The 23986-nt window shown below is 35.8% G+C and overlaps 1 protein-coding gene across 1 annotated transcript in view; it reads right to left on the bottom strand.

Moving 5' to 3' along the window:
- The window catches only part of NDUFAF2 (NADH:ubiquinone oxidoreductase complex assembly factor 2), a 58133-nt gene that overhangs the window by 17883 nt on the left and 16264 nt on the right, over nt 1–23986 (bottom strand). Inside the window, exon 2 of the mRNA XM_066569352.1 lies at nt 4876–4965. Within this exon, the coding sequence (XP_066425449.1) occupies nt 4876–4965 (90 nt within the window). The remainder of the gene's footprint in view (nt 1–4875; nt 4966–23986) is intronic.

Raw genomic sequence — 23986 nt, forward strand, 5'->3', positions numbered from 1 at the left:
ATTCTTATTAGTATGCATGAAATTTTCATTGAACTTTAAGTCTCCTACTCGCAGATAACACACTGCAATGGCCATAAAAGTGAACATGCAAATTAAGACTCCCATTAATCACTAAATGTTACCAAGAAAAAGAAAAGAGAGATTAGGAGTAGATGGCAATAAAATGCTGTATGAAGCACACCTTCTTCTGAATCTCTGTGGTATGTAAAATTTCAGATGTCCCCTCATGAGCACTACTGACATGTCTTGAGGAGGTAAATTACACATACTTAAGTAGGTGAACATTCAGAACTAAAATACAGAAATGTTATCTGTTGTGTGCATCCATACTGCCTAAGGAAAAGTAGGCACTCATACTCTTAAGTAAAATATAAGAGGCTTCACTGAAACAAAACCAGGCAATATTTGTATTATTATTGTATACAAATATTTGTATATGGATTGCATTCTAAATTTAAAACTACAGCACAAGAGGAAATACACTTTTGGATTTTTAAAATTAAAATTCAAGGTGTACAAAGAGCTATCACTGAGGATAACACAAGGGATTCTGTTTTAGCTTTACAGAAGCCTTAATGGACACTACAGAACTTTTAATATTCAGAGGTCTGAGAATGTAGATAATTCAATCCTCCAGAGCACTGAAAACTAACATCTTTCGGATAAAATTTCCAGATGAGTCCTTCAGGAGTAAACCCTTGGCCTTGTATTCACTAAACTCCCAGGATCAGTACACAAACAACCTCTCCAGAGTCAAAGAAACAGCTTGCACAGGTTGAGTCTGTGATCTAGATGATGCTTTATAGCTTTCTACTTGGTCTCCTTTACTTTATTACACATTTAAAACTTGATAAACACAGTACCAGAATCAGTTCCTTATGTTACCAGTCCAAGTTGAATGTCTTAGGTACAGAATGAAATTTAACTTGTCCCCTCTTCCAATTTCTCTACAGCCTGTTCCCACTCCTTACACTAGCCTTTGTCCCTGGTTTCGTGTAAGTTCTCCTCAGACAAGTGATGCCTGTGAGTATTTCCAGGGACGGTACTTTCATTAATTTTTGTCATAAGAGGTTTCTTTTTCTAGTCATACAGTCAGCCATACAGTTGTGCAGGGTAACAAAGAAAGGGAAAGGGTGCTGGGATGACTGCTTTTAAATGAGGTGGCCATTTAGAACTGTCTACAAATAAAAAACCCTGAGTCCTGGCAGAACAAAGACAGTACAGGTAAAAGCAGCTCTCTACAGGTCCTAAGAAAAGGAGATTAAGGCAGCAGACTCTTCAGCACAGTCCTAAAAGTGAAAAGCCTGAGAGGAATAGGAAGGAAAGCCAGCCAAAACTTAAGCAGAGGCCATGGATGTCAAAGTACATACACAGGGTTTGGAGAGGAGGCACCTGGAGATGTAAGCATGTGCCCAGCAGAGTCCAAGAGCAAAGAGAAAACAAAATAGGAAATATTAAATAAGATTCTAACCTTATATTTATCTTTTACTGTTCAGAGGAAACAACAAGTATTTTAGAACTCCTTCAGCAAAGTCTCAGGCTATTTGCTGGAATGATCAGCATCCATAATAGCACGAATTATAATGTGAACACCCACAGAAAGAATGTACTGGGATATTTTCAAGCATCTGGACAGAAGAACACACAGTGAAAGTTCAGCACAGGTCCTGTGGGCCTGGGAAACTTCTTGACCAATGTTAAAGAAGAAAAAATTGGGACAGAAATGTAATGAGCATTTCAGCAAAGTGTCTAAAAATCTTGAATTAAACTTTTCTTACTAGATAACTGGCTTCTATAGTTGTATTTGAACTACTACTACACTTTCCATTCCTTCTCATTTTCAACTAATTCATAATTTCTTTTTTACAGCAGGCAAAAAAGAAATAGTGATAAATGGAAATTCAGAGCATCCTAAATCCCTTACACCCCACAATATGTAGCCAAGACATAATAGGTCTTTCAACAGCTTCTTTACCCACAGCAGAAGTACCAGTTTTGGCTTGTTAAATTTCTACATCCATAAAACCGTTTGCAAAAGTTAGACTAGCATTGGACAAAAAAAGTACAGGCTAGCCTTTTTTCTAGAATTCCCATCTTTATCTCTCAGAAGCATACACTACACACCCTTATGGTTAATAAACACACTGGGGAAAAAAACATGCATGTATCTCTTCTTTCTAGAGAAATTCAGTAGTGTTGTGGTTGAGGAATGGGACTCCCCAGTTTACTCCCCCACAAAAGTTCCCCAAACCACACTGCCAACTGCTTGCTCCCTCTCCCCTCCTCTTCCACCCTTCCCCACTGAGGGTGGCCAGGGAGGAGGATGGGAGGCACAAAAGGGAAAGATCATGGGGTGAGATAACAATTTACTGGAAGCAGCAGTGAGATAAGAAAACAAACATAAATTAATACTCATAATAAAAGCATACAAAAGAGAGGGTAATTTACATGCAAAATGCTCACCAAGGATGATCTCAGATGACCACAGCCATGTTTTTTCCCAATCAGAAACCACACCTTTTTTCTCAGAAGCCAGAGTCCCCTTCCCCTACTCCCAGCAATGACCTAAAGTAGTATTGTATAACATCTGGATTCTGGCCACAACCTGTTAGCCACACCCTCTCCTGGTGATTGCAAAAATTAACTCCATCCTTGACCAAAATCAGGACAAGTACTTAAGAGGAAAAGACTATTACTCAATCTGCAAACTGCAAATTTTCCTTTCCTCTGTGAATTCCTTGCTGACAGTGTATTTGTATTTGCTGACAGTATCACAAAGAGAAAACCCCACAGTTACGAAGATGAGGAAGTTAAGCAATAAAATCGTAAACATAGCTCATAACAACAGGACTGGCCAGGTAATAGCTTCTTCTCTAAAACAAATCTGAACAGGATGCCTTGATTTGAAAAGTGTGTCTCAGGTCTGCCAGCTGCAGCTTTTTAGACAAGGCCCATATACCCTTGAGGGCACATGGTATTTGACTTTAAGGTCTTGTCACATACAACATCCCAAAAATCTGCAATTTTCAAGACACCACACTGTCAAATCCCATGGATTTGTGCTAAATTTCTGAAGAGAGATATAGCAGAGGATTTTTAGTGCTACACTGATCCCAATAGCATGAAGCAATGGGTTTGTATAGCAATTTGTTTGAACACTGTAGTCTAACCCCATTTGGGAAAGGATGATTAGCCCACACCCGTCTGAGACAGTCTGACTGTCCGCGTTGTGTTCTTGAATTCCAGACAAGTGCAGACAGAGACTACCAAATTGTTCTGGATGAGAATTCCTTCACAGGAGAGCAGAGTTACCTGAAGCTTCATATATGCTCCTTGGTGTCTGTGGGGCAGTGTTTTTGCATGACAGTCACAGAGAACTAAGATGAGCTCTAACTGATAGCTAGAGAACTTCTGGATGAGGAAAACGACCTTCAGAAAGCTGGATGAATAGCATTCATCCATTCAAGCACCAGATGATTTAGTTAGGACAAGCCTATCAGGTTGCTGCTCTCCTTCAGCAGATGGCTCTCTTGGACTGACAAAGAAGCAGAAACAGCTAGAGCAAGACTTGCCAACCCCCTCTGGGTACTGCAGCAGTAGAAGACAGAAACTGTTGATACCATGGTTTCACCATAGCTGGCAAACACTGCCAATAGTGTTGAAACACTTTCAGAAGCTTTCTGCTCTTAATACTAGCCTCAGTTGATCACAACAAAAATCCTAGGAATTAGTGCAGTGACAATGATAAAAAACAAGGTAAGAATGTTTTCTATTTCTCTCCTGACTCCATTAAGGAATATAATGGGCCTGAAGTTTTCTTTTTGTTCAGTATCATCTCCCTCAAAGAAGAGCATCAAGCACAAAAGAAAGAGAATGAGGTAAAGCAAGTATAATAAGACATTTCCCAAATGTTGTAGACTCAATTCATTTGCAGCTCATCGACAAATTAAACCACAGTAATATCTGTGTATAAGAACAGTTTTTCTTCCACCAATACTTTTAACCTCTTACTAACTCATGCAAACTTCCAGCAAGTAGAATAGTCCATGACAAGGAATTCCAGAGCTAAATTACATACTGCTTAAAATCTGTTTGCTTTAAACCTAACAATTTCAGGGAGATGTCTAGGTATTTTACTCTCCCAAAAGCATGTTGAGTAATGGGTAGCCTCTACATAGTATTTCAGGGATTCCTTGCTTATACTGCAGAGTCCTAGATTTTAAGTCACATTTAACCCCACACTTGGCTCAAGCACCTAACAACTTCAAAGACCAACATATACTCCTCTTGTTTTTCTCTAAGAGCTGATCAGCTAATCCTAAGGAAATGTGCTAACTTCCTTGAAATGTTCATTACATCCCAAATTTTCAGACAAGAATTTAATCAGTAGCACTTGGACAAGACGGTTACTTATTAACAGGTTCTCCAACTCTCTACTAGACTGCGCAAGGGAGAGTATAGGAAACCAAATACACCATAAAAAAAGCAGCCCCATCACTGGTGACACCAATATGTACATCAACTGACTTACATATTAACACTGCAGTGAAGGAATAATAAGGAAGTTTTGTTTAATGCACTTCATGCTGGTTATTCAATCAGATCCTCCACAGGCATAAATATTTTCACATTTAATAGCAGTAAGTCATCTCCACATAGGCTTTACTTTCATTAAGTACTGACTTCTCAAACAAAATTTATCCTATTTTTAAAGAGGCTACTTTAAGAATTTATATTGTTATGCAATTAAATAAAAGCCTGCCTTTCCAAAAATTAAAAAAACAAATGACTTGTTCACATATCAGGCTTTCCATTAAAAATACAGAGCCTATATTCAATGGCAAAATTTTCTTGAAATAAAACCAAAATATTTACCTTCCCATTCTGCTGGAAAGTCACCGATTTGATACTGATATGCTTCACGATTTACTGCTTCTACAAATCTTCTTTCCGGTATAATCTGCCCTAAAGCAGAAAAAAAAGAATGAAAAATACATACATTTCTATTAAATATTTTCTATATAATCTTATAGTTATATATAAATATATTATATAAAATATTTAAATATACTTACATATTTTTATACAATAGGTATTTTGTATTATATATTTCTATATAAATTTATAATTGCTGATCACCTTATCATCTTGAAAGAATGTATTTATTCATGTGAGTGCAATGACATACAGGATGAAAATGAAAGATTAAAATACTGAGAAAATTATTACCATCTAGATGTCAATTTGAAATATTATATTTCAGTAACTTCAAGAAAAGCTTCCATGTTCTATTTTGAAGTTACTTGTATTATTGATTATGAAAAACAGGACTCAAAGATCACTGGTTAGGTTTGCAAAGCTATCAGGCCACATCATCTCCAACCACTGGCATCTGCCTTGTGCTTGTGAGACTTTTCACAACTGCCTATAAACTAAATATTTTCTTTGTTAAAAACCAAAAACCAGAAGGTGGGAATCCAACAGGGAACACTCCGTACATTGAAAGGGGAGACAGTGTGGGGAACCTAAGTCTACATCCCACATTCTGATTCTATTACTGCCAAAGAAGAATTAAAAACTTTGAACTGTAAGGTGATTGAACAGTCAGCAGATTGACTGTCAGATATTATGCTACTTTATGGAGAAAGAGTATTTTAAATTACTTTTTAAATTAGCAGGTACTGGAAATATATGCAAGGTTCCCATCCCTCATAGGGGAAAAACCCAACAGTACTCCCCTAGGCTCTTTCTACCAGCTTCTTCTCCTCCTGGGGTGCTGATATGCCGAAATTTGACATTTTGAGGAAATATTAAGTATATCTGCATGAAGTATTTTATTTCATAATGAAGTGATTAATGCAGTTCATTCCTTCAGTATGCTTTCAACAAGTATTTCAACTGAAGTTATTTTAAAACTGATACCAGTTGGGACTTAGAACCATTAGTAGCTAAACTTCACACTATTATTCATAATTAAGTATTTAATAGAATAAAATAAGAACTTTTATATAATGTGAAATTCCTTTTTCAAGATTTTTCTTTAGCTTTATATTTTTTTTAAGCAATGCAACATTTTTATTTTTTCAAGATATGCAATCAGGCAAAGAATATTGTGTAGAATGCCTTCATCTTCAAAATTAGATATTTTTAATCAATGTTGGAAGTTATACAATTGATACTTATTTGTTTTATAAGTATACAATTCCTATAAGTTTATGAAATTATAGTTCATACCTAGCTGTAACACAATTTTTTTTCAACAACGCCATGGATAATTTAATTTCTTACACTGTTCATCTACAACAGTGATGAACTGTTGTTCATCAACAAAAAAACAAAAACAAAAACTACAGAATTACTTTCTTCCCATGCAGAAGATTTCCAGAAAAGCTGAAGAGGTATCTAATTAGGGCTGATCCTATACAAGTCTCAGAAAAAACACTCTTCTCCAATCTTGTAAAGTTACTAGACTTTACTGTAAGAACAGCACCTTTACAAAAACTGTTCTTAATTTGAGTATTACACTATCTGAATAAAGCACCATTAGAAAGAGTAGTGAAGAACTGTTTTTTTCTAACTGCCACCACAACTTGTGACTGATATTCTTAAACAAAATATTCCAGTTCTTATTCTGCTGCAAGCTTTCATAAAACTCACATAAAAACTCATCCTCCAGATCCCACAGTCAAATCACGCTGTAGAGCCAAACTCAGAAATTATTTCCCAAATGTGTTGAGTACTGCTGGTGGCTTTTAAGCCTCTCTGCATTTCTGATGCACACACATGACACTAATTAACTTCAACAGTCTGATTTGCCTTATCCCCTAGGATTTTTTTGGCAGACCACCACTGACAAATAATTTACATAGGCTTTTGTAGGCAAGATCACACTGAGGCCTCTTTAGATGTAATTAAAACATTTTACAGTTTATGAAAGTGTTTTTCATACTAAAGATTGACTTTATTGAATGTTCTGCTTCCTATTAATTCATCCCTGTATTGTCAAACAAATACTTGGGTCTTTGCTACACCAATGCAAGAAACTTCACTTGTAAGAGCATACATATGAAACAATTAAAAATAGCACTATCAGAACAGTTTTAACTTTAAAATTAACCTCATTTTCATGTGACCACCGGACGTTAGAAACACTGAAGAACCATAAATGCATCAAGTTGGGATTATATACATAACACAATATATCCAATTGCATCTTAAAAAAATAGCAGGTCACTTCAGAAAGAATTTAGCAGATATACAGAACAGTAACAGAATATCAGATACAACATCATTTTACACTGAACGCCAAAGTAGCCAAGATTTGCAGGAGTTTTCAAGCCTGCAAAAGGGCCAAGAAGACTACGTAATTGACAGATGTTTCAGCAAGTGATACAGTATTTACATATGTTACACTTATATATTTTCTCACTTCTCATATTTTCTCAAAACCTTTCAGTCCCAATCTATTGAAAAACCAAGCTTCATGACTGAAGTGAATTTTTATAAAAGTCCCAAAACAAAAGTGTTTAGCAGAAGTTTGTGGCCTGCTGGCATAAGAAGGGGATAGTCAAATCCAGCAAAGGAAATACTCAGTGAAACATAAAGGGGTAGCCAATGTATAATGAAGCAGTTTCTAAATTTCTACAGCCTTCTCTATACATTAAGGAGACCAGAAACCAGGTTATATTTTCACAAAAAATCCCATGGTTAACAGCAGATAAGCACAGATGTTTTAAAATTAATATTTTAATTTTTCAGTAACTTCTAAGGAAGAGTCTTTCTATGGCAAAATATCCCAGTTAATCCACGACAGTCATTAAATATTATATATGTGTATTTACATTTAGAAAAAGCCTTGAAGAAAATTGAAGAACCTTTCAAATGAAAATAATGAATCCCAAAATTGTGGTGTTCTATGAACAAATTATTACTATTCTGACATCAATTTTGGGGGAAAAAATGTATACACACTAAAGATCTTCAGGAGCTCTAGCTTGATTTTCGCTGTTTACAAAAGCATTATTTGAAAAAGATTTCCTGTTAACCCTCAAACAAGTCTGTACAATGTGTACAGCTAAACAAACTATGGCACACATATTGAGTGAGAGCAGAAATGGAACCAGGAACAGGGAACTGGATGTTTCTGGCACCTGAACTGAGCTACCTGAACAAGAGCCCCTGCCAGATATAAAATATTGGCATGTTTTGCAGTCTGCAAATTGAAATAGGATCTCCCTCTCACACACTACTATGTGATAGTAACAATTCACATTCAAAATGAATGAACATCAGATGTTCATGAGAACTCAGAACCAGGACTCTTTTGGCTTGCTGATTTCAACATCTGCATGCTAAGAGTCCATGGAAGAAACACTCCACTAAGATGTTGGTTTTTTTTTAATGCACGGACTGAACTTGCAGCATTTGTGAGTTTAAGGCAAATGATTTTGCACAGCATCACTCTAAACTTCATGAAACATGCATTTCTAAAGCATATCTCTTTACTGAAGTGCTCTGTGATTTGAAGAGATTAAATTGTACTTCATTCACTAACAGCCTATTATTGTCAGCAGCCCAACATAAACTCCACTTACTCAAAACAAAGGTTTCTAAATTTTTTTCAGCAGTATCTTACAACACTCAAGTAACAGGTCACCCATTTATTTTCTGTTTGGTGACCACCAAATAAAATGTAGTTTTTGCTAAATGTGAAGTAGTACTTAAATTACCAAAGCACCTGAACTATGAGCAGTTCTTAATACCAAGCAAAGGAAGAACTACTTCTCTGAAAGTAACAAATGCATCTATAGGCTGCAGGAGCAGCTCATCAGTATGAGAACAGGATCAAGAGTTTTCATCTCCACTGAAGAATGGAAAAAAGTTTGTTATAAAAGACAACCCTTTTAAAGGTGAGTATTAGTTTGTGAAAGCCACTATCTTTTCTTTGCATAGATTTTTAGCTGAGTCTGTTCACTGATGACTGTGTTTATGTTACTTCGTAATCATATTTCTAGTGTTTCTGCAATAATTATCTTTACTTTAGGAGAGATATAAATATTTTAAAATAATATCTTTTTCCCAAAGAATTATGGGGTTTTCCAAATTTAGACTGCTGTGAGGTTAATTAACTTTTGCTTAGTGACAAATTAATAACTTCCAACAGTTCATTATATTCATTCATACAATAAATACAGTATCCTGAAATACAAAAAAATGAAGTATTTGAATTTAACATCTATCACTTACAGATGTAGTTACATTTTCCTCAATAAATAACACACTTGAAACAATCTAAAATGCTTTATGCTTTATAAAATCATAACAGAAATACATTTGAACTTTTAAAAGCCAGCAAGGCCACAGATGTTCAATGGTTCCGATTTCCATTAACCTGAAATGAACCAGATCAGCGAATTCCAGTTTTACAGCAATGCAGGATCAAGCAACTCAGCAAGTCCACAAGAGCTGTAAACACCAGGCACTCACAGTCAAGAATTGTGTTTCAATTTCGCTACTTATATTTACATTTTAACAGCAATACATTTGGCTTTCCAGAGTTGCCTGCAAGTACCAATTTCTTCCCAAAATAAGACACATTTCCTCAGACTTCTGAAAATTTGAAGCCAGGGAAATTTGGGAGCATGTACTGTCAAAGAAAAAGGCTGACATACACTACAAAAATCACACTCCCTTTTCACTTCCCAAGAGGATTGCCAGCTGACAAAGTCAGTAACTTCCTCTGGGATCAGTGCCCATGGAGTTCATGTATGTTCACACAAATCTTGTGTTTTGAAAACCTGCTGTATCTTACACCGTGGCATTTAAAATAAGTAATATTTGTTCGAGAAACAATTTCCTTCAAGGGACAGAAAAATCGTTCTGCTAAATATCCACTGCCATTGTAGCCCCTGGGCTCTCTTAATCTGGGTGCAGGATGCAGCACCACCAGAGCTGCTCCCTGCTCACTGGAAAGCCTTGTCTTCCTCACCTGTGAAGCCCATGTCTTTAAAAAGAAGCACTGTGTTGTAAATGAGACTACAATAAGCCTACTAGAATTACACAACATTACATTCTTTTGGGAACACAAGTGCAAATGATACTAATACAAATGACAGTTCCTTGGAAAGCTGATGGGAAGCTCAGTGCTCTGTCACAGAGAAGCTTTCTTCCAACCGTTCATTTGGTTTCTTTTGGTCCATCAGATTCAAGAAATGCTTTTCTACCAATTACTGTCAAAATGTGAATAAATCCAAGAATGAGGTGGTTAATTTATTCTATAAATGTATGGAAAATGGCTTAAAATGGGAACTTAGCATGTATAAAGGGAATTTAGCAGGTAGATAGAAAGTGCACAATAACTTGTACTTGTATAAATAAAAACATAAGGCGGGGAGATAAAAAGGCAGTGATACAGGGGAGAGAAACGGGTAAATGACAGCAAGAGTATGAATTGTAAATAAAATTAAAAGGAACTCACAGCTGTGAAGAACATCCATTCTGCAATATGACCCAACACAGCAGTGTTACGGACTGGTTTGGATGATTCATTACATTTCCATTAGAAATGAATTTTCAATGAATCTTTTGCAAAAACTCATTTACCATCTCCAGAATACTTTTTTACTTTTTCCAGAATAAATAGAATTATTACAACTAGCTGCACATACATTCTCAGGGTACTAATGTACTTTTGGGGGTCAGTATATTCTAATGAATTTTACAAAAGGATTACAGGTGTGAGATATGCAAAGAAAATTCAGTCTTATACAAGGTCTGAACACAATTACAGCTAATATTGTACTGCACTTGAAGGATTAAAGAATATTGGTACTTCTATTTTACTGTGTTTGCTTTTCATTGTGGAGGTTAGGGAAGAATACACCTGTTTCAGCCACAGATGTTCAATGGTTCCGATTTCCATTCCGATTTCCATTCCAATTTCCAGTCAACCCAACAGTGAAACTTCTGAAGAAAAATTAGCTAATGTCCTTGAGATGTATTACCCACTTCATGTATATGCATATCCTACATTTAAAGAGCCTTAAACGTTATTCTTTTTTCTACAAAATGGCATTTTTAATTTACATAGAAATAAAAAATGTTTAGTTTATTTGGTTAGGGTTCTAAATTAAACAAGTATTTCAAAGGTTTTAAAACTTTTTAAAACAATGTTAAACAGCACATACTAGTAAGCAATATTTTAGTTGATTAATAGCAATGTAAAATCATTTACCATTCAACAGGTTGTTGTTTTGGGGTTTTTTTATTACCCTCTAGCTTTACATTGTTAGGTTATTTTAAAAGCTCTCTTCAAAAGTTTGTTTCTTTGAGCTGGCCTTTGTGCACGCACCCATTAGTTAAGGTACTTTCCTGCAACACTGATCTGGAAGAAAAAAACCACATAGTTTAGCTGATTTTGGTGAGCTCAGAGTGGTGTAGGTGGTGAAGAAATAAAAAAAGCCTTCACATACTCAGGAATTGCAGCAATACCTGATCTGCTTTCAAACCTAATCTGAGCAGAAAAAAAAACTTAAAGTGCAACAGCTGAGAACAAGGACTAACCATAAGTTGAAGCTTTTTACATCTGAGTCAACCCATTATTTTATTTTATTCTTCTACTCAACTCTCAGACTTTGTGTGGTCTCTTCTCAAGTTAGAATGAGCAAATGCATACACAAAAAGCAACACAGATTTGAGAGTTCTAATTCCACAGTCCCAGCTTAACTAAATTGTAGACTAAACAGAAAAAACTGTGGTTTATGTGCTTTTACAGAGTGTAAGTAGGTACCTAATCATCAAGTACTTCAATACCTATTTGAGCACTCATTGATTTAAGAGTATTGCACCAGGGGCAACTATCGTAATAGCTGTCTATAAGTTGTGAAAGCCTGATGCCAGAGAAAGAAAAAAATGACCACTTTTGGATGGTGACCTTTAGAATTGTATAGCTTGTAATAACTGTAATACAAATGTTTGACTCGCAGAGTTTACAGCCACCAATACCACAAACTGTGATACTTATAAACTCTATAACCAAATTTCATTTCTTTATACATTAAAGACTAGAAGATACCGAGTAGTACTACCTACTACTGGAAGTAAAATTAAAAACAGTTACTCTATTATGCTTTATCAATTTAATCTCTAAAATGCAAACTCTTAGAAATAAAGATACTTACAGAGATTTTCATTATTGCAAAGTTGCCAAATTAACCTAATTAGCATTCTAACTCATTTTTTGGTGTGAGCAGCTAAGATATGTGATCCCTATGTGTTTGTATTAAGATGTCACACAAGCACTTGAATTCTTAAGTATCAAAAACACATGACTTGCATCTCACCATACTAAACTCTGCATTGTCCAGCTGTGGAGAATTCCCTTTTTATATTCTGCAACAACTGAGTGCCTCCTTTGCAGTTAAGGAAGACCTTGTTGATCTTCCTTAATTGCAAAGGATGGCACCAATGCAGACTACAAACTATGAGGAAAAGGCTTCTGGACACAGCTTGGTGTGTGTAGCTGCATTGACAGCTACAGGCAGAAATCTCTAACATCAAGATTTTAGTAATCAACTCAACACTGAACTTCTCCACAGTCTCAAGATGCACAGATATTCAGAAACAAAGTTGTCAATGGATTGACAACAATGATCGTTTTACTGCTTTACTGCTTCTATTAAAAAAGAAGATACTTCAGAAATATTTGACCTTTTCCTTCTTCTGCCCTCTTTATTCCATAAAAAACAGAAAGGGATAGAAATATACAAAATACTGTAAGCAAAGAAGCTAACGTTTGTTATATTCTATCATAGTATTTGTCTCAATAGCATTTCTTACTAATTGTTTTGATAACATGAATTTGGTTTTTGTAACTGGATTTTTTTTTGTAAATGATGAACATAATGAGACTTGTTACTCAGACAAATAAACCCAAATCCTACACATTCTCTCCTATCTGTGTATGTGTATGAATGAGAGGGAACATGCCACAGATAAAATGAGATTTTTCACCCCTAAAAAGATAATCTATTTTAGTATATTTCAATACTGTTCATTTTCTATCCTGGGAATTTATTATACAATCAAATCACATGTGTGATAAATCTTCTGCAATTATCAGTAAGAGTCTTTCAGTTTAAGGACACTTCTGATTTATATGCATTTTACATACTGTACAGATGACTGCATGTATATTTAAAGATCAAAATTCAAATATCTTTAGTTCAAATCAGTTAAACTGAAAAATCTTTCCTGGCTCCCTGTATTTCTCTTTAATGGTGGTCAGTATAGGACCTTATTACAAGCAATTTGTTACTATAGGACTGAGGAAAAAATGCTAGCCTCACAAGTTTTGTCATTTTCCCCTCACTTCCCCTGCAGGCTGCTATTGTTGATGGCCTTTATGGAAATATGAATTCAATCAGCAGCTGCAAATTTCATGAGACGTCCATCTTCATGCTGAATTTCTAACTGAGTGTCAAAACAATCTGTGGATTTCTCCCTGATGAAACACACTTTGAATTGTAAATTTCTGCAATTTTCCCATGTTAGAATTTGAGCTGCACTAAAATAGAGCCAGCCCAGATATAGTGCCTGCCAGATTGAGACAAGTAATTTTCCCCTTCATTATCTCAACTCTGACATTGAAAGGGTTAAAAATAACCCATAAAAATTTATCTGTTTCTTTTTTATTTTACATAAAAAATTAATTCCATTTTTCTTTTTAGAAGAAAAATAGAAAGGCCTTCAAAACACTCCAAATATTCTCAAATCAGTTCTTTGAACCTGCTATGCATTTTACAGTATTTTGAAGAGATAAACCGCCAGCAAGTAGCTGCAATAGAACCTAAAGAATTTCCTGTGGTGCCAAAATAGTTCATAGAGATAGTTTGTTTCTTCTAAGTCCCAGTTTACATTAAATGTTGATGGAAAACAGAAAATAGATGCATAAATTACAAAAATCAAAACTTTAGCGGAGTTTTGTACTGTTTACTGTATTCTGAACACAATAAAACAAAATAGTTTCTCATTCAATTACTGTTTCTTGTAGTAGCTTAGGAGGCACATGTAGCTTCCCAAGTATATTATAGCAGTTCAAATATTTTGCTTTAGATAAAGATTTGTTTCTCTCTTCTGTAGGCATTGACATGAAATCTATAAAACAGTACCGCTTAACCAATTTGCAAGCAAACTAATTAGTCTGTTTATTATATAGAAAGGAATTAAGAAATATTCACAGAGAGAAATTCACTATTAATGATGATTCATCTATTCATGTAGTTGAGAACTAACTGACTTTCTGTTTATTTTCTTCTCTCTGGGATAAATATTGTGGTGGGATGGGTGAAGGGTTTACTGAACTGCACTTCACCATCACTGAAAAGAATGACACTGTATTGGATGTTTCTGTACAAATACACATTCTAAAACACAAGACTGTCTTTCAGTATAGAGAAAATTCAAATGGGTATCTTCTTCTGTATATACCAAACTTTCAGTTCACTATCAGAATGAGGAAAAAACCTAAAAGTGAGCTACAGAGTAATTCCATTGCAAAAGACTTTCAATGTACTACAGTTTTATCACTTTATCATTTCTACTTCTTTTATCACAACATCATTTCTTCAGCTGAGTCATTCCTCATTCCCTGCCCCCTCCTTCAGCTACCTGCCCTGCATTCTGGTTTATGTGAACTGGAACGACAAGAGAGTTGATCACAATTCGAAACCCTCAAAACTGATCTACACACTTTCCCTGACTGGTTTCTTAAACTTGAGTATAATTCACTGATTTAAAAACCAATAAGTATGCAAGAGCCCTAGTCTAAGTTAAAAATAAGGTTAGTCTCCAAAAAATACCCAAGGAAAGAATGCTGGTATGCAGCTGGAGAAGGACTTGCACTAGTTAGGTGAAATCTTATGCTCTGGCAAACAGGTAGGTCAGAGGGACATGCTGCTCAGAGGAAAATTACTGGGCTTCCTACGCTTACTAAACTGACCCTCATAAACCTGCTATTCTTAGAATGTTTCCTACTCAGCATGACAAAAACACCCCTCAACTTTGCTGAAAATGTTATTTTGACAGAACTCTGATTTGGTTTCATTGAGTTAAAACATCCAGATCAAGTAATCTTGATACTTTCACATTTAGCTGTTGTACACTTATTAGCTTTAACAGCAAAACAAGGACACACACCAATCTCTCCTCTAATACAAGTAATTTTATATAGCGATGCAGGTGTTCTGTCCCACATGGTTTCCAGTCACAAGTTTTAGCTATAAATTCTGCTTGGGTAGGTAGCAAGAGTGGCAATTACCGAATGCACTATAATAGCTTTCATTAAAACAGATCCTTGAATATTATTTCGTTATTTTTATCTGTGGAGCCTACCAGAATCAAAGGTAGGCATAACAAGACAATCTAGTTCTATTTCTCAAAATACTGAGAGTACTACTTATAAGAGTTTGTAATAATTTCAAAGCACAGGAACAAAGAATCCTTCCTAACTGTATTAATCATTGCATAATAGCTGGCCTCCTTACGATTTAATTTTATTTTGTATTATTTCAAAACCTCACAATTTCTCAAAAACAATTACTTCTATTTTATCTGTATCTTTCAAGTTCTATGCCATGATGCCTTATAAAGTGCAGGGTGTTGAAGTGCTTCCAAAGGAAGCTGATTAAACTTCCACTGAATCCATGAAAGTGCAGAATTTTCCAATTTATGTGTGCAGTCAGGTTTGCTAACCTCTAGGCATCCTACCAAAACTGAAAACACCAAAGTAATTCAAAACTTAGGGAAGTAAATGAGAACTGAAAACAGTTTTAATAAGCCACACAAAACTACATAAAAGAAGACATGCATTAGTACAAACCCAACTGTGATCCTTTAAAAACTAGTATATATTTCCCCAATGCCATCTTCTGCACTGCAGAGCCACTGAAGAACTGTGATTCCCTTTTCCTTTCAATATAACCTAGGATGACACTAAACTTGTACTTTGGCAAGGTATCAGAAGTACCACAAATAAAAAAAAATTGTAACTTTTATGGTATTAAGATACATCACCTGCAGATTGCATTACTTTCCTTCCACATTAAAAGCTTTGCTCTTAATTTAATACCACCTCCTGCACACACATGCATAGAAGTTCACGAAGATTTCCTTTTTCTCACCTTCTTCCTAAGACTACTAGAAAAGTTTGTAAATGGCAAGACTGCTTAAAAAGATTGGGAGCACTACCACCTTATGAAGCTGATTTTTAAAATACAGCATAATCATTGCTAATACTGGAAGGAAGCAAAAGTGAAGGGAGTAATAATAAAAAAACATTCCTTTACTTTCTCCATTACTTTCTCATCCAAAATATTCTGTTGCAAGGCAACCCCTATGTAATCTAATCATTCCATTCAAAAAACCTTCAAAAATATCTTGTTGGAAATTGCTGTGAAGTTTAACCAAGTCTTATAAACCAAACAATAAATAGTTTCCAAAGTAGGCACATGCAGTGGTTAAAACTGCATTATTTGGAGGACAGCCAGTTGATTCACCATAGGCATAAAATACACACCCTTTCTGAGAACATGAACTCTCATATGTTCTACGTGGCCTTCACAGTTTATGGCACTTTGACAAGGAAGCAGGGTTGTGACACACGGAGAATACTGCAACAGTGGCCAGCTGTTCAGTGCCATAACCTTGTACTGAAATTCTCTCAGAAAAAGCCTGTGGAAAAGCATTTGGACATCAGCAAGAAGAGAAAAAAGAAGTATTACAGTTGTTACCATTGAGAGAGAAGGAAACACAATCACAGTACTTCCATCAGCTGATGAATTCCTAGGGAAAAATTGTGATATTAACCCAGTAAAGTCCCAGAGAAATTAAAAAGTGAATGGAAATGTCATCTTATCCCTCAGCAAAACCTGATTAATTTCTAGAATTCTATAAGCATTGCTTAGATAATGGCATCTATAATAACACTGCATCATCCCTAATATACACAATGTTTATCTTTTAAAAGAAAAAATGGCTAATATCCAGCCTCCCCCCAAAAAATTCTCAGTATAATAGAAATCTGTATGCAGGTTTCCAGAAATGCTTGTGTTCCAGACCTTTGAACCATTATCAAAACTGTAAGAATAATCATGTTGCTCAGTGATCTCCAGTATCACTATTTATGATGCCTCAAAAGCCTCATCTGGAGTGATGCCATGCTAATTAATGCGTAATCAAGCAAACATTATCCTTTTTCTGTTATTCTATACATTAAGTCTAATTTTCAAATGTTTTCCATCAATGAGATGATCAACAAAAAGAATTTTGAATCATCAGAAGATCCTAAAGAGGCTGTGCACACAGTAAGACTTCTCTAAAGCTTGATGTAAAAGAAAAAATATAATCACTAAACAATTTCTAGGTATCTGCCATCAAATCCTAGCCTTCTATGTTCATTAATATTTACAACTGCATTCCTAGTCCCCACTAAAATCAGCACAAGTTTTTATATTTTTCTTTCACTTATACAAAGATTTGCTCAAACTGCTTTGTTATTTGCCTATTTTCTCTTGACAAAGGGAAAATCCCAACTAACCAACTACCATCAAAAAACTGTTTCACAGTTGTTTCCTATGACATTGCATCTCCTCTATGAAAACTTCCCTCCCACAAAGGCATAAGTCTTACAGAACTTAGCAGTCAACAATGCAGAGAGAGACGCTAAAGTCTCTCTAAGTTTAATTCCTCTTGTAACGTGCATCACAAATAGCAGGTTCATAGTACTGTCCTACAGAGAAAGTATCAAAAGGAGAGCACTGAAAAGGAAAACAGAAGTGTGGACTTCTTTGTATGGATTCTCCCATCCAGGGCTTTCTACACCTTTGGAATAAAAAGGAGGCAAGCATAGGAGATCCACCTTTTTTTTCTGAAGGCAAACAGTGGAAGTCCTGTCTATGATACAGGGTATTATCCACCAGACTAATCCAACATCATATCCTATACATCCATCAGGTAAGTTGTCTTCTAACAATTTTTTTCACCATTTTATTTTCTTTAGCACCTATGAAGAATCTATTAGTTACACTATCTAAACACTTATTATACAAAGAAACTACCAATCAATTTCCTTTTAGTCCACTATTTTGTTGTTTTTCAGATGCAGACATGTTAGGTCTTTATTATACTTTAAAAAATATTCTAATGAATAATAGTTCTGTTGTCCACGTTAAATATATTTTGCATTCTGTCGTCCATTTGACGACAAGCTGCAGGTTCTTTTTCTCTACATAGAATTAAGTACCGTGTTTCAGTCCTCATTCATCTTCAGCAATTTTTTACTCATCACATTTACACAGATCTTCAGATGCATCCAATAGCATCTTTTCTTTTGAGCCAGCTCTGTCACTTTTTATACCTTTTGGCCAACTTCCTTATGCTGTATGCTTTCCTAATTAGGAATTTCATAATTCTTTTAGTCAGCTCAATCTTCCTTCTAGTCTTCTCTTTTCTCTCAAGTTTAGATGATCTAATTGAAATAATTTCATTTAGTCCAACTAGATAAAATGGGTAGACATATATACTTACAGATCCAAATCCAGAGTCAATGCATTCTTGAACTTCATTGCACAGAAGTAGCTCAGTAGTTTACAGAAACACCTTAGAATCTCTGCATCTGTGCCTGTTCACTTAAAAATGCATCAGAACCCCATTATCCCAATGTCAGTCCAAGAGTTTGCCATCTTATTCATGCAGACTATCCACTCTTGCCTAGAAATTACCTCCTATAAACTGTTTCAATTTCACAACCAGTTATGAGGTCTTCTATTACATATGATTTTATATGTAATAGAATGATGAAAACATCATTATTTTAAAACACTAAATAGATGATGAAAACATCATTATTTTAAAACACTAACACTTTAAAGTATTAAATAGTGATGATGTTACCTCCTGTGTGAACATCACAGTAACATAAAAGTTTCAGTCTGCCAATAACTCTTAAAAAATAAATCTGAATGCCTTTTGAAAAGACTCAAAATAAGCAATACTGAGTAAATTACAAACTGCCATCTAAGAACACAAAAATTTCCAAATTCACAGAAATATTACCTTCATCATCTGCAAGGTCTTTCAGCATGACAGAAGGCAAACTACAGAACACGCCTTGGGAAACAACCCTGAGAAAAAGAGGCATGTGCAGATATGCTGGAGATATGCCAGCTACAGACGAGCTAGGTAGTCAAAAGGGGTAAAATGTTATTGCTACCTGTGAATTGTAACTAAAATTATGCACAGTGGTTGCTATACTTTTCACAGCTTGAGGGTGTGAGGGGGTGTGGAGAGCTTTGTATACAGTTGGCTAGCTGAGAAAGGTCACGTCGACATAATACCATTGGTTAAGTTAGAAGGAGACAAGTCTAGGATTCAGCAGTCAGTGTCCAACCACTGACAAGGGCATTGCACCCTTGGTGCAACAACTGGATAGAGGAGAGGATCTTTTGCCAAAAATATGAGGATAGTTTCAGCAGAATAACCACAAGAATGTAGAAGTAGTAACAAAATAACCATAAGAATATAGAAGTAGGCGTGGTTGGCCGATAAGTAATTAACCAATAATGAGCTCAGCTTTGCAATATGTATAAGCTTCATTAACACCAATATAAATATGTGTGAACTATCAATAAAGTTTGAGACTTGCTGATCACTCATATTGAGTGCCGCATTTCTTCCGCCAATTTCCCACAAGGGGGAGGTAGGTGAAAAAGAGAGAATGAATATTAGTGAATACTGTGTACATATCATAATTTGTGTGGCCCCTGTAGGGCCATAGAACTGACAGAAAAAAACCTCGCAATTTGAGATAGGTCAGTTTTAAATATAAAATCACTTCTTTCTGAATTAAAACCGTACCAAGAGTTACCTTAGTATAAATAAAACTTTAAAAGCCCAAAAAATGGATTATGCTGTCAGTTTTAGAAATTATAATGTGCTTCAGAGATTAAACATTCTCCACAATTGAACAGACAGAATTTCTTATTGTTTGTTAACTGGACCAGTACTTAAAATATAGTTCAAATTAAACTGAAAGACACTGCCTTCTAAGAAGAGGTGCATAATCCCAAAAATACTGAGTGCTGCAGAGATTGAGCTGACATCATATCACATTATACGTTTATGCAATACTTAAACTAAATGTTAAAAACTAATAAACAGTGGTTTAATTTGAGGGAAAACACCCATATGTCATATTGGTAGTTGTCATCAGTAAACGGTATCTTGTGTCTCTGTTTAGGAGGAGTCTGTAAGATTTAGCAATTTTGTATCTGGTAGTTATTTGATGTTATTTCTTGACTGTTGCTGCTCTGCTTGTTAGTAACTTTTTCATCTGTATGTATTCATATTCTTTCCTTATTGGTGGAATTGGTTGAACCAATTGGATTGGAAAGGGAGGGATTGGTTGAACCTATAAATGGAGGCAACATATTCTGGAGGGTTCACCTTTAGTGTCAAACCAAGACAGTAGAGGAAAAAAAAAGAACAAAACACTGCAGCATGATACTCCTCTAACTCTCAAATGCTGATACATTTCTGCTCACTTTCCCCTCTGAACTGTTTTACTTCCAAAATCAGTTATAAATGGACCGAATCACAAATATCAATCACCATGCAACATTATTAAAGCTCCCACTGAGTGCTTTTAAAACTTTTCAGTCCTTTTAATTCCATTTGTTTTTTAACTATATTCATTATGAAGAAAATTTCTGATTTGATCCAATCCTTTTCCACCTCTCACCTTATTGCCAATGCTTACTTACTTGGCCTTTCATGACATTTCCTCTATAAAGTCTGTCAACAATACTGCTTTCAAAAAAAAAAAACAAACAAACAAACCAAAAAAAACAGCACCACACCCTTTCTCATTATAGCTGCATTTTCTCTCTATGCTACTTAATTGGCTTCCTGCTTTTTCTGTTTCATCACCAAGATGAGCTAGAAAAGCCCCACTGTACTACTGCATTTACAGCAATTGTTCTAACAGTTACTCTCAGAAATACATAACTAATAATTATCCTGCAGTACTTACAGGGCAAGTGAAATGCCTCATGGCACTGCCTTCCTTCATCCCTGCTTGCCTTCCTGTGTTTCACCTCTGGAGACACTGCAATCTTTGCAACACAAACACCCTTCAGACAAGTATTTGTTGTACAGATACCACAACATAAATCCAATCACTTTTACTATTTCTTTCTGATTCAAATTACTGTTAAGCACCCTCCACAGTTCTGCAGAAATTCCTATCAATGTTCACCCATCTTATACACAGAAACAAATTCTTCTCTACTAAGAGTTTAGTCCTGCCTCCTTCTGTCTCCTCTCTCTCACTGGCTTCTCCAAATACATGTATAACTTTCCTGTAAAAAATTGCATTTCTAAACCAGGTCTTATTATCCTCCCTTTCCACATATTCATGATGAATGCCATCATTCTCCTCCTTCCTTTCTGGTACTCAGGATTTCTCTCTAATGTATAGGTTCTTTCTGCATAGGGTATTTTCCGTGTGATCTTCCTGATTTTCCAGGATGCTAAATCTGCCATTCAGACAACAACTACAACAAGATAACTTTCCCATGTCAAGGCATATGCATCCCACTCTACTCACGAATTTGTAACACTGCTGCAAAGATTGGTTATCTAGTCAGGAACTGTGGGAACTCAGTTGTGTCTTTAGACCCTCTACAAGGTTTCTATTTTTCACTTCGACTACAGAGTACTTTGTTTTCAAACTCCTTTGCAAGGAGGAGTCTCCTTTGTACCTTTCTCCTCTTTCTATTGCCTGAGACATGCAGACTTCAATAACACATGGGTCTGTATCAATCAAGCAAAATTTATTTTCTGTTTCTATCCACTAAATGGAAGAACTCCATGAATATACACAAAGTAATTTCAAAGTTTTCTTTTACCTTCTATTTGACGTGAAGTATAAAATTTCTGCCATGAGTGGGTTGTAGTTTTGCTGAGAAGGATAGCTATTACTATCCATATTTACCTACAGTATCTCTTAGGGATCAACTTTAAATACCTTGAATAAAGGCTATCCTTCCATCTCAATGACCAAGCAGGTACTAGAGATGCAAGACATTGCTGTGGCTCACATGCAAAATAAAAATCTGAAAATAAATTTAAACAACACAGATGGGAAAAACAGTGCTGCAATATTAAGGAAGATAAAAGAAAAGCAGATATGGCTCTTGTTCTTTTCTCAGCAGCACAGAAAATTTTGAAGTAGTTCTACAGCAGATCTTTTCCTACTATAAGATCAAAAATTTGAAATAACTGTATATAAACAAATACATTTCACCAGCAGCAACTGAACTTCATTATTCTTCCAATTTATTTCTTTTTATTCTAGTTCCAGAAGAAGGTGCTTCTTTTCAAGGCTTTTGGATTTTTTTTTCTGTTTGGTAGAATATGGAAGATAGAAAACAGGCACCTACAGGTAATGAATTTGCAATAAGGAGGAAGTTAAATATTTGAGATTTTCTAACTTACTTTTTTGTTTGATTTTTTTTTAAAACACCTGAAGGGAGAAAAAGATAGTAAGGGAGGCTGACAGAAAAATGACAATGAATCATCACTGCTATTGCATTACATTGAGCAATGTCAGTGTATGAGTCAAGATGCCTATAATCCACTTAGTAGCCTTGTGCTGGTTTTGGCTGGAGTAAAGGCAATTTTCTTCACAGTGACTGGCATGGGGCTGTGTTTCAGATCTGTGCTGAATACAGGGTCGATAATACAGAGATGTTTTTGTTATTGCTGAGCAGAGCTCACACAGAGCCAAGGCCTTTTCTGCTTCTTGTACTGCCGTTGTGGTGAGGGGACTGGGGATGCCTGGGAGGTTGGGAGGAGACACAGCCAGGACAGGTGACCCCAGCTGAGCAAAGGGATATTCCAGACAAGGTGACATCACACTCATTATAGAAAGCAGGGGCAAAAAGGAGTAAGGGGGGGGGGGGGGCATTTGGAGTGACAGCACTTATCTTCCTCAGTACCCATTACACTGCTATCCTGAGATGGCTGATTTTCTTCTATATATGGCTTTCACTTTCCCTATTGAACAGTCTTTATCCCACCCCTCAAGTTTTCCAGCTTTTACCCTTTCAACTCTTACCGCAATCCTGCTTGTGAGGGAGGAAGCAAGCGCTGCATGGGACGTGGTGCCTAGCTGGGGTTAAACCACAAGCATCTATAAATTCACACTTGATAACATGCAGAACACATGATCTAGCATCAGTGACTTTATCATTAAGTAGTGCCTATTTTATCTAATATATCTATTACACCTGAAGAGCCAAAAAAGCTAGATGCTGAAGTCAGACCTGATCTCAGGACATGTTTGCCAACAGAAGAAAAAGAACCAAAACCAATTCTACAGAACAGCAGGTAAAATTTATTTCCTTCCCTCACCCATCTATAAAGAAGACCAACATTTGCACTTTCCACATTTGAACAGGACACAGCACCACACCGAGTCTGTCTTTGGTTTCCACTGTGCTACTATAACAGATTATCAATTTCTTCTCTTCTAGCTCATGCGGTTTATTTCCACTTAATTGCCCATTTACATTTAGGTAGTTGTAGTACTCCCTCATGTTATGCCACACCTTGGTACTAGAGAATGATTTCCTTCATGTGCTCTACATCAGGATAATACAGCTATAGGGATTCAAGAACACTTGAGAAGGAACACAGTCCCTTCCAGCTAAAAAGAGGGACAGAGTCTGCAAGATGATGTATTTTAATCCCCAGTTCCTTTGTTTTGATTAACAGAAGTAATGTAACTTTGTACTGGCATGTCCATTACAACCCATTTTAAAGAGTACTAGCCATTCTGTAAACATGCACCACAAACCAGATTACTGTATGCATTCAGTTTGCATGCTAAGTATATGGATGTTGGTAAACAGTCTGGAACTAAGTTTAT

Source organism: Molothrus aeneus, chromosome Z (assembly GCF_037042795.1).
Source record: "Molothrus aeneus isolate 106 chromosome Z, BPBGC_Maene_1.0, whole genome shotgun sequence".
NCBI classification, from domain to species: Eukaryota; Metazoa; Chordata; class Aves; order Passeriformes; family Icteridae; genus Molothrus; species Molothrus aeneus.